Source organism: Thermobia domestica, chromosome 15, assembly GCF_964235325.1.
Source record: "Thermobia domestica chromosome 15, izTheDome1.hap1.1, whole genome shotgun sequence".
Classification (NCBI taxonomy): domain Eukaryota; kingdom Metazoa; phylum Arthropoda; class Insecta; order Zygentoma; family Lepismatidae; genus Thermobia; species Thermobia domestica.
This window is the reverse complement of record NC_137468.1, coordinates 130505099-130520933: the sequence shown is the minus strand read 5'-3', so window position 1 is coordinate 130520933 and position 15835 is coordinate 130505099. Positions and strand designations below refer to the sequence as shown.

Genomic DNA, 15835 nt, shown 5'->3' with positions numbered 1-15835 from the left:
TTTTTCTATTGTTCTAATTGTGAAATAGCTATGCTTCACGAATTTGTCAAGTTCTTCAGGACTCATGATTGTTTCTAGTTTCAGCATTTGTTGCAAGTAAGTGTGGGCAGACTTTGCATAATGGAAGTGGCCTGCAGCATGCAAGAAAGGGATCATACATTGGACGCTATAAAGGTGAAGGTTCCAATTATCTGAACGTTATGCTCTAATGAAGAGACGCATAATGTTAACTGTTTCGAAGTATTGCGCCCATAGTATTCCGGTTTGATTTAGGACAGATACATTGTGCAATGTTTCGTGTATAACATATTTTGAATGTTAAGTTGACATTGAGACCTGCTTATATTTTCCTGTGACAATGTATCTCGAAGTACATCTAAGTGCAAGCTTTTCAGTCTATGAGTGAAATCTTCATTTACATTTATTTCATTTAGTAACAGCTTTGCAAGCGAAACCTGAGTCAGAAAATGCGCACGAATAGCTCGAGCATATGCATGCCCAGTCATCATGTGGGCTACTGTGTTCTTTGCGTAGATGGTCTTCCACAGCTCTTCCAAACCAATACCAGCCAAAATGTTTCCAACAGCACCAAGAAATGACATAAATAGGTGAAAACCACTAAGGCGCACAATCACGCACAAGAGAGGGCTGTCTTTTTCTGCTGCTAGAACCATATCTATGGCTTTAGGAAATAGTGGCTGATCAAATGTCACTACACAGAATTTTTGATTCATTTTCATGCATTGCTCCATTGCGTTCAAGAGACAAGTGTAAATTGTACTTGGGTTTCCTGGAGCAAGATTCACAAAAGCTAGAGGTAAAACGGCGACGTTTCGTATTCCTTCGGCCTTGCTTCGATCATAGCGTCTATATATTCATTCCAACTAGGGCTTGACGTTTCTTCCATCATGTACCCCAACATCCAGCATAGATCAACTAGTCGCGCATTTTTGATATTTTCTGATTCTGGGAAAGCTGCGCTATCCTCCACCTGAAGAAGGCACTTTCCTGCCTTCAAAGGTCGCTGGTCAGTCATTACCGTACAAAAGCCGAACGATTCCAATTTGGAATCTGCAGAATAATGTGGAATCTCTTTTTTCTTTTTCTATTCGTAAATAATAGAACCTCTATTAATTAGATTTTATGACACCAAATGTTAATAATAATTTGAGCTGTAGCGCCATCTACTGATCAACTAATATAGCGTAATAGTAAATTGTGATATGCGATCACTGCTAGCTCAACATAAAATTGATTAGCTGCGTTAATTTTAGAGATAGAACAGTGGTTTTGGCTCGTTGGAAAGATCTTGAAACAGCGAATAACGATTATTTGAGAACATTTTCCCGTATATAATTCCATTTCAAAGTTATTCACAGTTAAAGATTAAAATACAAATTGAAAATACACATTCCTTTCACTTTAAGGCGCCATATTTAAAGACAACAATAGTGTATGACAAGAAGTCATTATAAGTAATAATTTTGAATCTATTCTGAGTGAAATGAAGCAAGAACGAAGTTTCTACCTTGAAATGTCGAGAAGATCCGACGTTTTAAAATTTAAGGGATAAATTGTGTCGTCGGCCATCTTCCTGACGTCTGTCTTGGTTTCCCCAAGTAGGATTTTTTTGGGGACTTTTGAGTGTGTCGTTCAGAACAACAATCTGAACATCTCTACCAATTTTCAGCTTGTTATTATAAAATTCCGGTTCGAAACCTAAATGCACTGAACTATTATTATTATTACGTATTCTGCCTTTTGGCAGGTCCTGGGACTAGTGAGGTTTTTTCTTCTTTTTTCTTATTTCTTCTTAATTTTCAATTTGGACCTGGAAATGTTTCTTCCATGTTTCTCGATTTTCAGCTTCCTCTTCTAACTCCCAATATTTTCTTCTATTTTTCAAATCATCGATCACGTGTGTTCTTCTTCCTATTCCTCGCTTTCCTTCCATCTTTTCTTCTATGGCGGTATGAAGAAGAAAATTTCATCGCAAGATGTGTCCAATCCAGTTGGCTTTTCTACGAAGGATGATGTCTAGAAGCGTCCTTTTCTCTCCTATCCGTTTTAGAACGTCTTCGTTTGTTACTCTTCCTGTTCATTTTATTTTCTCCATCTAGCAGACACCATATTTCAAAGCTCTCTAAATATTTCTTCTCTAACTTCCGCAATGTCCAAGTCTTTGAACCATAAAGTCCAATGCTCCAAATATAGCACTTGACCAATTTTTTCTTTAGTCCAATATTAAGGCTACTAGTTAAGAGTGACCTTTTCTTGTTAAATGCTTCTTTGGCTATGGCAATTCTCGACCTGATCTCTTTGGTGCAGTACGCGTCTTTCGTCAAAATACTTCCCAGATATTTGAAATGGTCAACCTCTTCAAGTACTTTTTTTTTTTTTTTTCTACTCTGACCTATAAGGGCGCATTTCCACGGGATATTCTCATGACTTTCGATTTTTCTATGTTGATTTCCATTCCATATGGTTTCCCAGTGTCAGCTATTTTGTCAATCATTTCCTGTAGTCCTTCTTCAGTTCTAGCTATAATAACCGTATCATCTGCATACCTGATCTTGTTAATAATCTGCCCTTCAATCTTGAAATCTCCGATTCCCATTAATGCTTCCTTCATTAACTATTCACTGTAAATGTTGAATAATTGGGGCAACATACTACATCCTTGTCTGACTCCTCTTCCAATCTCCACACTATTGGTTTCTCCTTCATTCAAGCGCAACTTGACTCGTTGTCCTATATACAGGTTGCGAATGAACCGTCGGTGTCCAGTTGACCTTAATTTCTTTAAGTATTTGTAAAGGTTTCGTCCAATTGACCCTATCGAAAGCTTTTTGCTAGCCTATGAAGCACAAACTCAACTCTTCCTTTACGTTCAGAACTCGTTCTGAGATAATTCTCATCAACCCAATGGCATCTCTGGTGCCTTTTCCTATCCGGAATCCGAATTGATCTTCGACTAACATCTCTTCTATCTTGTTTTTCAGCCGTCTGTTCAGTATGCGCTCAATTATTTTTCCAGTGTGGGGATAAGGCTAATGGTTCTGTGATCGCTGCGCTTCTTTGCTTCCTTTTTCTTGGGTAATGCTATCATTGTATCATCAAGAAAATCCTTTTGCCATTCTCCACTCAGGTAGATCTTGTTAATAAGTGAAGCCAGTACTTTCATTGCATTGTCTCCTAATCCCTTGAGCAGATCTGCTGGTATGTCATCATCCCCAGTGGCCTTCTTCCTTTGCATGTCCTTGGTGGCTTGTACTACTTCACTTTTCAATATACTGAGTCCTTTTTCTTCATCATCCACCTCTTCCTCTCCTTCGATCGCAATATCTTCGGGGCGGTTCTTCTGGTCATACGGATCTTTTATACGCTTCCCAAACTCTAAGAATTCTTTGATGGTCAGTGACTATATGGCCTTGTTGATCTCCGATTCTAATGTATGTTTGCATTTGTTAGCTTTTCCTCTTAATTCTTGTGCCTTTTGATACATCAGATCATATCTGCCGCGCCGTTGAAGTTCCATTATTTCTTCACATATCTGTTCCATGTACTTCTCTTTGGCTTTGTCCGTCTCTCTTTTCAATTCATTATTCAGCCTTCTGTATTCTTCCATGTCCGTGTTTTTCGCCCTTCTGCGTTCTTCAATCTTCTTAAGCATCGCTTCAGTTACCCACGGTTTTCTCGGTGCTTTTTCCATCTTGCCAATGTTGTTGTGGAGTGTGTCAAGGAGAATCTTTTTAACTTTTCCCCAACTATTTTCTACATTGTCTATCATATTGCCAATCACACAGAATTTTTCTTCAATTTCTTTTTTCACATCACTGTCCATACTTCTTAGTCGCTCTAAGTTCCATTTTCGATTTCTCCTCCCATTTTTCTTGATTGTCTTTAACAAGGTTTGCACTTCCACCACTAGGAGGTTGTGATCCGAATCGATATCCGCATCCGATAGTGTATTCACGTCTCGTACACTATTCCTGAAACGCTGCTTCACAAGAATATAATTGTTTTGGATGCGTTTCTTATCTCCTGGAGTTTTCCATGTGTACAGCTTGGTTTTCCTTTTCTTAAAAGACTCGTCATCACCAGCTCATGTTGTCTACAGAAGCCGATAAGCATTTTGCCCCGTTCATTTCTTCTATCTGATTCAAATGGTCCCATTACCTTATCCGCAGCTCCTTCTCCTACTACGCTGTTAGTTTCCCATTACTATGGCTGACCTTACCTCTTCCCTCCTGGTGCAATATGTCGCTAATCTCATCATACAGCACTTCTACTTCATTGTCATCATGGTCACTTGTTGGCATATATACTTGTATTACCACAATATCCACTGGTTTTGCACTTAGTTTTACAAACATCAAGCGGTCACTGCAGCGTTCCACTTTGGTTACACTTCTTGCTATTTCCCTCTTCATTTCTATCATGACACCATTCTCGGCCTTAACGCCACCAGAATAAAATATTGTGTAATTTCTCGATACTGTCTCACCTTTTCCTGGCCATCTCACTTTACTTAAGCACATTATGTTCACTTTACATTTGTCTATTTCGACTTTTAAATTTTAAAGTTTATGCATACCTCGTAAAGTCCGTACGTTCTAGGTTCCTATGCTGAAATGAAAGTTATTATTATTTTCTCCTCTGACGGATCTACCCGGAGTAGTCCCCACTCGGAGATCCGAAAGGGGGACTATTTTACCTCCGGAATATTTTTTACCTCAGGAAGAACCATCATATTTATTTATTCTCCTCCTTCATCGCTCCTGGAAAAAAGATAATGTGGTAGTATTCCCATTTCCGTTCCACATCTCCATGCCGTTGAGCACCTTATGGTTTATTCGCCTTTTAGGATAGTTTCCCCTCCTAAGAGCAAGAAGGTGCCCTGACCTCCACCCGCTCATCCGCCCTCCGAAAAGGCTGACTCCTTATCCCGGGAGTCGGTCGATCCCCACCTACGTAAGCCGCCTGAGACGTTGCCCGCTTTCTTCCGCGAGGAAGTGTAGGTTGGGATTTTCCCTTCGTTTCGGTTGAGACCCGAAGGCTTTTCTCAAATCTCTCCAGTACTTTTATATGGCCCCAAATTAAGAACAAAAGGAAAACACAAGTAATGAATTAATACCAGAATCATCAGAACATAGTCAGAAAGAAACAAGAAGGTAGAAAAATAGTGCCAAAACCTTTTTAATTTTTTATGTGTTGTTTAAATTTTTTGTTGTATAAAGAAAATAAATAAACAGAACAGTGGACTACACACAACCAGATAAAGATGATATATGTCCACTTTAAGCAAAAAAAGACATCACTGATCATAGATGTCCAAGCACCCGCAAATCCTGTAACCTTGGCAGGAATGGAACCCCTGCAAGCTGTATCAGACATTTGCATTATACTCTCCCTCGAGTGTCCACACTACCTGGAAGATAAGGCAGCGTTTCAGCCACTCGAGGCCTTTTCTGCCCTCTAGTCTCTTTAGGAACCAGTGTGGAAAGGGAGGCGTCACAACTAGGCTTCTAGTACATCATTTAGGCGTACGCATCAAAACTATCCATTCCACTAGAGCCTTCGTACCTGCCCGGAATTCATAGGATTCCATCTTATTACTGAATATTCCAACCAACAGGGGAGTTTGTACATTTGTATTTTAACCGTCAACTCTTCTGGTCGATTTACGTCGTTTAAATTATTCACACCCACCCATACTGGGTTTATTAGTGCATTGATCGTTCACAAGTATTGGTATCCCAGGGTGTCTATCGATCACGAAAGTCACGAAATCAGGAAACGGTCATGAGTCAAGAAAAAGTCACGAAATTTAGCTTTTGGATCACGATTTTTTTTTTTAATCTGTATAACTATAACTACAGACTGGAAAATTTTGTTCTATAAAACATCACAAGCAAAGCATGCTTCTATCGCATGCATGAAAATTCGGCGTAATTCGGACCCAAATTTGCTCTTGAGAATGTTAAGAAATGTTATGATCTGATAAAGAAAATGTCACGAAGTTTCATTTTTGAATTTTAGTAGACACCTTGTATCCCACACAAGTTTAAATAACCTTTTGCCAAACAACTCTGTCTCGATTGAATTATGACCAATGCTGTCTGCTGCGTGGTAGATGACCTACGCCAGTTTTTCATAAAAATTACAATTAATTGTTGGTCCTGTTCGAATAAGTGAAAGAATGATCTGTTTTTTAAGTTCTGAAGATTTTTACTGCTTTACCGTTAGTTGATTTCGAGCTCATTTGATAGTAGCAATTCTTAAGTTCTGAGGGAGACATACGCCATGTTTGATGAAAATCAGAATTTGTTTTAGCAATTCATCCTGAAATATTTTCTCAAAGTTAGGAATCCATTACATTGACAATTTGAACTTCTTTATTTATTTATTTATTTATGTATTTGTTTCATTCGTTCGCTTCTTTTTCTCCTTTCTTTCTTGCTTAGTAGGTTGTTCTGTGTTGTTGACAAAGTAAAAGACATCCTAAGGGACAGCTTCTAGTTTGTTTTTTTCTAGTTGGCTCTAGTCGTTCTAGTTGACTCATTCCTTGCTTATGTGTAACAACATACAAATACGGAAAAGAATAGTTTTCTCATAAAAAATGCTTGTTTTGTTTTTCTTACTTTAAAAACTAGTTCTCCGCGGTAATAATTAAGTTCATAGATGTAACGGATTTTGCTATTTACTATTTACAGTACTATATTAGTGCGATCAAACTTATGATTTTGTGTATCAAACTTGAATTTAATTTCATTGAAGTTAAATCTTTACTTTCAGACGAGTTCCAGACACCTCATTCGTCTCCACCAAGTGAACCATCTGTTGATGATCAACCGCAAGTTAGTCAAAAGAAACCTGAAGAATCTCAGTCACATATCACAGAGCTCGATTTACATCAGCGGATGTATGACAGGTAAAGCGATTAAATATGTTGATCCAATAAAATGGTATTTCCGGCTGCGGGTCCTCCTTTGGTGGCATTCTATAAATTCTGAAGTAAGAGTCCAAGTATTAAACGAAAAATAATAACGAATTTGCCATTGCATAATCGTATATCCACTATATGTCTTATATCAGAATGTCTAAAAAAATATTGTCTTTGGAGGTCAAAGTTAAGAATACATTTATTATTATTTAAAAATAACGTAATGAAACCATATATGAACTATTTTTTCGATAATCTTTTGCCATTTTTCGAGCGACAGTACTTTAGAACTTCTGTGTGTGTGTGTGTGTTTTTTTTTTTTTTTTTTTTTTTTTTTGCTAAAAAATAGTAACACGTGGTTTTCACAGACCTTTTTTATGCTAACTTATCAGTATTCAAAGAGTTACGCAGAAACAGAAACAAATAATAGTCTGATGGTGCCTTAAAGACATATGCGGTCTGACGTTGTCAGTATGGTATTCGACACCCTTTCTGTTGCCGTTTCCTTTGTTAGGTGCACTCGCGCTAATTGTCGACAGTAGAGGCCAGAGTCTATGGGCCTGCCCGGCGGCAGCAGTTCGTGATGCACGATGCCCTTCCAATTCCATCAATCGCATAGCAAAGCCTTCTAGAGCGTCAGTGCAAGCTTTGCCACGGATTGTTGAGCTTCTTGTCGATTTGATCACAATCTTTTCACACCTTGTTGTTGTAGATTATGCACTTTTCATCACTCATGATCAACCTCTTCAGAAATGGCTCGAATTCGCTACGCTTCAGTAGAGATAGAAATTCGGTCGTGTAAATGTGTTTGAGTCATCTTATAGAACCCAATCGTTGAGCGTGTTTGTGTAGCCAGCTTTCTTCAATTGATCTAATACTGTTGGTGATGGACGTTTGGGTCACTGGCGATGTAATGACTGCTTACATGCCGGTCTCCCTCGACTTTTACGAGACTGTCATCCTTTTCTGCCGTGATTAGTCGCCCACTGTGGGGAGCATCTTAGATGTTGAAATCGAAAACCGAAACGATTGAACCATCTCTTGAGTGTTGCTTTTGATAACATATATTGCGCACAAACTACAAATTTCTTTACGGTCCTGCGTAACATTTGAACCTTTATCAAATTATAATTGTGAACTATAGCGAAGATGTGTGGAAAATCAATTCATCTTCACGGTACAATACCTTACATCTGGTTATAAGAATTCCCCTACTTTTTGTACATGTACTAGCTCCAACTGTCAACTGTCTGATGCAGGAAAAATAAGTGAGACGAACGGGGCAATACATAAGTACCTTACTATTGAATACTATGATCGTATGATCGTGTACGACGTATTTCGAATAAGTAGTGCATGGAAAATTTCATATCTAAGGACATACGTTTTTAAGTAGACGAAATATAATTTTACCTTTACAGCATTATATAGATCAAACTGTTCTTGAGATTCGATGAAGATCGGTAACGTTTGCAACATTTGTTAAACTTGTGTAATTGCTAGAACTTATTTCAACTATCAGAATTATTTCTGTAATATTATAAAGCAAAGGATAACAAGAGTCATTTTAGACATTTCCCACAAATACGTCATTTTAGGCAAATACCGGTTGTTAGCCCTGTATCCCAGCTCATAGCAAGGAGATGTTCAGAAAAATGACCTGACACTCCCTACTAGAACCTACAGCTAATTCTGAGGTCCTAGTTGCATAGCGGAAATCTGAGCAGTGATTACCTAATTTCCAATATAAAACAATATTTTGGAAAATTGATAGTAAGCACACACATGAGGAAGGTAAAGGGGGGAAAAATAGAGGGAATGCTAGCGATGACCTTAGCATTGTTCTTGGTGTTCCTCTGTCGAGGTCATCGTTCTTGAGTTTCTTGAGAGGGAGAGGGCTCAGTGGTAGACCAGTGAGCTCTGATTCGTTGAGCCCCTGTTCAATCCCCGACCAAGGGAGTTTCGGGTGGACAACATCGTGTCCGTATGTTTTCTCGGTGTATTCCGTTTCTTCCACATTCTCATTCCACCAATTCTTCCATCATCATTCACTTGTCTTATTCATCCATCTCCCTTAGCCTACTGTGTGCTCAAAAGAGGTGGCTTCTGACAGTTGGGTGTAGCACATGGAGTGCTGAAGGCGCTGTTGCCAGAATCTTCGCAACAGAGACAGCAGCTCTGGCGACAAACTTCAAACATTTAACATGTCGTCTCAACTATCGGCAACAGCGCGGTCAGTGACCTTCGTTGCCTAGTAACAGCGTGAAAGAATACTGCTGTGATTGGTGATCAATCCTCCCTTTCGTTTTGTTTACATGTGCAGCTATCTGTCAAGAGGCCACCTTTCAGTAACTCGATAATAAAGAGCGTAAACGTGAGACATTAAACGGAAGGGTTTCAGTTTCATTTCACAATTTGAGTTTATTGAGGTTCTGGCCGGATATACGACTATGATGTCTCTTCAAATAATCTTGAAAACTCTTGTGTGGGCACTCTTACACACTGAGAGGAGGTAACAAGATGATGGCCAGGTCGGTTGCTCTAGGTTTCTCGATTCTTCTTCATACTGGCATTCCATGATGAACTTGGTGTTGTCTCTCCTTGACATCTCCATTCTCTTCTCACTCCCTGTCTCTAGACGTTCTCTGGCTCACATTTTTGCAATATCCAAATGCCCTTCAGTCACCTGGAAGTCTAAAGTAATGCTGACAATATGGAAGTTGGCTGCTGTGGTATGAGGAAGAGATGACACACTCGCACATATCAGGAATGAGTTAAAAGGAAACTTGTCGATTGTTTATTTCAATGTTACTAAATTATTATGATTGGATTTTCACATGATGTGGTGAATTTTTCCTTGTCTGGCAACTGGTTACAAAATAGGTGTGACAGAAGTAAATACATCTTAGATTTATAGTCCCATATACTCCATCTCCATCCCCACGGCAAAATTAAGAGTCTTAACGAAATTTGGACGCTTGTAATATTGTAGTGTATTAGTTTGCACCACTGAATAATGAATTTGGTATTGTTTAACATTGTAGATTTGAAGTATGTAATAATCTGACATATTGAGATTTGAAATAAAAGGTACGGGCCACCGCTGTAAGCTTTCTAGCTCCAACTTCTTAAGCTAATATGCTGCACTTTTTGCTAAAACATTTATTTGTGAAATACGAACAAAATTAAAATCCTTGGGAAACTTCGTCCGTAAAGAATTCACGCCAAAAGTACTACCCCTTGTCAATTTGTTCATGACAAATTACTTATGCTCTATGTATATATATTAAGGTTATTAATGAAATATCATTAAAATAGCGTAAGTTGTTCTATTTGAGGAAACTGAAGAAAAAACTCATCCCCAAAAGAAGACATCCCTTATGGATATTTTCATGACAAGTCATTTACACTACGTTATAGAGTTATCAATAAAATACGTATTCATAAAATATAAACAAACTCGCCTGAGTCGTTTTTGAGAAATGTGTCCTGAAGAAACTCCCGAGTGGCCTATACCACAGTGTGTGGTTGTTAATGAAATATTGATGTATGAAATATAAGCAAAATCGGTTGAGCCAAAAAAAAAAAAAATTATTTTGGGGTAGGGAAAAATTCGAAATTCCACCTCACTCCCCCCATTGCACAGGTAGAATTTTACAAAAACCTTGAATTTAAGATTTGGTGCGGATACACTGAACGGTATGGCCTCTAGGGAGTGTACACAAATCGGGAGGAACAATCAGACGGATTTTTTCATTAACTTCTATAGAAAGTAATCAGATGGATTTCTATAGAAAGTAAAAATATAAGTTTATGTTGAATTGGTAATATTATTCATCTGTTGGTTTCGCAGAGTATGTTGAACGATTGTTGATATTGGATTTGTATAACATTTCAGCGTGTTTTATTCATTAATTTAAAAGTTACAATAACGTATTAAGATAAATGATCCACCGTGTGTATACTGGGATAAGTGATTCAAGAGCCCAAAGACAAAAGATTTGGATGAGCTCCGGAAGATACTACTTCAATTGTGTAAATCGGGTTATGAGTGTATGTTTCAGAGTTCTTCCTGGATATAGCCGCCATATTGGACGACAGTTTATAAATGGGAATGGAGTCAGGTGTGTCCAACAGCTCGTAAATGTTTTCCATAAATGTAATACTGTAATTAATTACTTAGTACTTCTGTCGATGCAGAAGTTGCAATGTTGACAGGTTGTGCGGAGGTACCCTAAATAGATTCTAGAGGGTGCGATGTTACCTCCGAACGTATGGACCTACTTGTGATAATATGGATGTGGATGTGTTGGCAAGAATGGTATGTGTTGCGGATTTGCTAGAGTAAACAACCTGCTCTATATAACCTTATACAAAAAATGCAGGGGAGTGAAATCAGTGATCTTGCTGGCCATTCAATGGAATCGGCCGCCCAGTCCATTGACCAAGACTATTCCATCGACAAGCCTTTGGTCTATAGTGTTGTAATATCCTCATCTTGCAGGACCTAACGAGAAAAAGAACAGATGTAAACACTGTGTCTTGAAGCAAGAAGTGAGAGTAATGTCGAGGAATGTGAATCCAATATCATGAAAGTCCTTTTCACCTTACAATTGTCTGTTCGAAATAATTACTTCTTTGGGTGTGTCTGAGTAGTGGGTGTGTGACTTACTCCAATATAAATGCACCTTCCTGTTATCTCTCCGTTTTCGTGTAAATGTGCTTCGTCGAAAAACAAAATGCTTTGTACCAAGGATCCGGTGTTGGTGTAAGACCCCGGTACAAAATTTGATTCGTTCATCTGGATTACCCTGTGGTAATTTCTGATATATTTGTATGTTGTTCTGATGCTAATTGCGTTTTTACAAAGTCCCTTCAATATGTGCCTGATTGTCACTACACTCTGTTGACTGATATATTGTGCGTTCTGTTATACGAGTTTAGTGCTTTGACAGATGGTCGTAGAGTCATCAAGAATATTTTGTTGTCAACAGCCATTTTTATAGCTATCGAGGGGCTTATTCATCACATTACCATTTTCATGAAACTTGGCTATCAAAGATGTGACTACTGCAGAACGTTGGAGCCCTCTCGGGGTATCTGTTGTTGAAGTCAGGAACTGCGTTCCCCAAAAATAATGAGCACATTATTCTTATCTTGTATTTCCAGCAGTGTTGGTGGTTTTCGCCAACCCAAAAATACACAATGTATTTTTTGAGGGGGCTAAAACCCACTATAAAATCCAAAAACCCGCCTTCAAAAATATACTATGAAATTTGTATTAAAATTATAGTCTTAATGTGATTATAATTATTTTCTTCAATCGTTTCCCTCAGAACAAGCCTAGTTTCAGAATTGACTTAAAATGTGTATTTATCAAGAATTTCCAGAATGAAATTCCATTGGAAAAAATATAAAAGAGAATATATACATACATATGTATGTATGTATGTGTATATGTTTGGGAATCATGCGCAAACTTTCTTTGTTGTGCTTAATCAAATTCGCTGTAACGATGTTCTACTACATATAATCTGGAACAGAAAGCAATGCGATTACATTCTCTACTTTTGTATAATTACACACACAATGAAAAAAATAAAAAGCATTGAAAAGGAGATCGGGAAACTTCTGAATTCTTCTAGCGTATGTGGCGTATATTACGTTTATTGTATGTTACGAAGGTCTGTTAATCATAAAATTTATTGTAAAAAAAGCAAATGATATCTGGAAATGAGATTTTCCAAAACAAAGGTTTCCAACATTTTAGTTCCTCTTATTAATAAGAAAGTCTGTCAATAAACTTTTTTTTTTTTTTTTTTTTTGTCAAGTCTTTGGATATTGCCTATGAAGCACTATTACAATATTTGCTTGGCGTGTTTCGAGGGAAAATGCTGTATCAGTCAGGGCAGCTGATTCAGGATTGGAATCCTGAATATGATTTAGAACCTATGTATCATATAGAATTAGCAGAAAACTGTCTACTTCTTTCTTTCTAGAAATCGAAATATAAGTGAACTAATGGTGCAATGTGATCCACGAAACGCGAATGGGCTTTCACGGATCCTCTTTGTGTGACAAGGGAATTTTGTAGTTTCATGTGTACAATAGAGGATGAATGTTTAAATTGTATATTAAGTGAGAATAAGGCTTTAAATATGCGTACAAAATTTAATAAAACACAGTTTTACCCAATAAACCTATTTTACTGAATAAAATTCACTAGGCTGAGTTTTTCACATCCCTGATTTTCAGTGTGCGATCGTCCATGATATCAGCGAACGGATATAGTATCAATCTTGAAGGAAATAACTTTTGAACCATTACAGTTATCAAGAATCTAATTGCACCATTACGTTTACGGGGAAATTTTCGTCTAGTTTAATACCCCAAAGGACTCCATTTGCCCTTCACAAAAATGTGACGTCCATCTAATTTGACGAATTCTACATGACCCAAAAGTATACTGAAACATAAAAATTTTAACTCGGGTTATACAGGTGAGATCGAATTTGCAGTTATCTCGTCCGTTTTGGAGAAATAGAAGTGTGTTAATGGTCTCTTCACCTTAAGTATTATTTGTTTATACTGTAATATAACAGTGTACAAACAATCTTTTTTAAAAGAATCGTAATTTAATGTCATGTATATTACTTTTTAAAATACTGTATATTTTTTAATTCAAGATGATCCCCATTAAAAAAAAAATTACAACACATACTGGGTATGTTTTCAAAAGTTAACTATAAAACTACACTAAAAATCAAATCATATACGTACCTTCTTTAGTCTTCCTCACTGGAAAGCTGCACTGACTCTACGAACGCTCAAAGCTAAACCAGACAAATGTTCAAGATTGTAAAGGCAGGAAAGAATGTAAAGTCAGAGTTTAAGAGCCTGACATACTAAAAATAATACAAAATTTACTATTTTTCTTTTGCTTGTTTTTCATAAATAAGAGGAGATAATGAAATGCAACTTACCACAGTCATAGTTAATGTTATTCTATAACAAAAAGTGAACCTGAAAAAATTCAGTGTTGCCAGAATAACATTTCCCACATCTAAGTTAAGGCAGCGACTAGAGGAACCAACTCAACTACATTTCATTACGTATCATGTTTTTGTATCTTGTGAACTACTTTTTAAATACTAGTTGTATTTAGTTTGTAATAAACGAAATAGTTTTAACATACAGTTATTAAAATTAAATAATAATGTTATTTAAAAAGTAGTTTACAGGATACCAAAAAGATGATACGTAATCAAATGCAGTTGAGTTCGTTCCTCTAGTCGTTGTCTTAACTTAGATTTTGGGGGAAATATTATTCTGGCAACACTGTAATTTCTATGGATTGCAACACTGAAAATTCTTCAGGTTCATATTTTCTCTTGTAGAAAACATTATCTAGGATAGTGGTAAGTTGCATTTCATTATCTCCTTTCACTTATTAAATGTAAGCAAAAGAAAAATGGTAAATGTTGTATTATGTTTTGTATGTCAGGCTCTTAATGCAAGCTTGTAATTCTGTTCAGTAAAGAAAAACTTTTAACCATATGTCACAAAAGCAAGACGGCCTTGTACTTTTGGGTACGAAATTAAGACAAAAACCTGGTCTTAGATTCAGAAATGTACGGTACATGTGCTTTTATCATTGTTACATGGCATCCTTCTGTGCTAGATATTATCATGATCATAAAAGAATAATTTGCCTGTCAGTATTAAAAGTTGAGCAGAAGAAAGTGCATAAATACTATCTTTACCATTATAAATAAATAACTGTCTAATAAATATTATGTTTCGTGGATCTTAAGGATATATATATAGAGAGAGAGGGGAAAGACAAAAAATCTAAAAACACTTCATACAGGGCCCTCCACTGTATAACACGTGTTGCGGTTGCCGATCGTTTTTTTGTTTTCAATGTGTCATGTGGACCTTCCTCTTCCGTCGGCAACAGTAACCAGTTCACCTGTGAGTGTCGTGGTGTGGTAAAATGGGCGACCTGACAGACTTCAAAGAGGCATGATCGTTGGTGCCCGTCTGGTTGGAGTTTCAGTGGCAACAGTGGCAAACATTGTGGGGTATCGAAAAGCACTGTGTCCAATGTCACGAGTGCATATACAATTCATGGGCAAACGACGTCTGCAAAGCACAACAGTGGTCGAAAGACAATCCTGTCAGATAGGGATCGGAGGGCATTAAAACGGATTGTAGTAGCTAAAAAGAAGACCACTGCAATCAAAATTACGTCTGAACTCAATTCCGGCCTACAGAACCCGGTTTCATCGAAAACAGTGCGACGGGAACTTCATAAAATGAAAATTCATGGCAGGGCCGCTATCGCCAAACCCCTGGTCACAGCAGTAAATGCGAAGAGGCGTATCCAGTGGTGCAAGGACCACAAGGCGTGGACTCATGAGCAGTGGAAACACGTAACGTGGTCCTATAAATCAATCTTCACCATGTTTCAACAACCTGTCGTGTTTACGTATGGAGAACACCGTTGCAGGCCTATGATACAGACTGTCTGCTCCCAGCTGTAAAGCATGGGGGTGGTTCTGTTACAGTATGGGCAGTGATATCGTGGTTTGCTGCAGGTCCCATCATAGCCCTGCATGGAATGATGAATGCTAAGGCGTGTGAGGCCATTTTGAGGACCAGGTTCTACCTATGGCCCAAATATTGTTCCCTGATGGTGATGGCATCTACCAAGATGAAAATCTAAAGTCCCTTATATATATATATATATATATATATATATATATATATATATATATATATATATATATATATATGTATGTATGTATGTATGTATGTATGTATGTATGTATGTATGTATGTATGTATGTATGTATGTATGTATGTATGTATGTATGTATGTATGTA

The 15835-nt window shown here is 37.5% G+C and overlaps 1 protein-coding gene across 6 annotated transcripts in view; it reads left to right on the top strand.

Annotated features, from left to right (window-relative positions):
• Positions 1–15835, top strand: part of Vps13D (vacuolar protein sorting 13D) — a 571041-nt gene that overhangs the window by 107224 nt on the left and 447982 nt on the right. For all 6 annotated transcript variants that reach the window (XM_081740126.1, XM_081740128.1, XM_081740131.1 and 3 more), the window contains exon 11: positions 6799–6934. In XM_081740126.1, coding sequence (XP_081596252.1) covers positions 6799–6934 — 136 coding nt within the window. The remainder of the gene's footprint in view (positions 1–6798; positions 6935–15835) is intronic.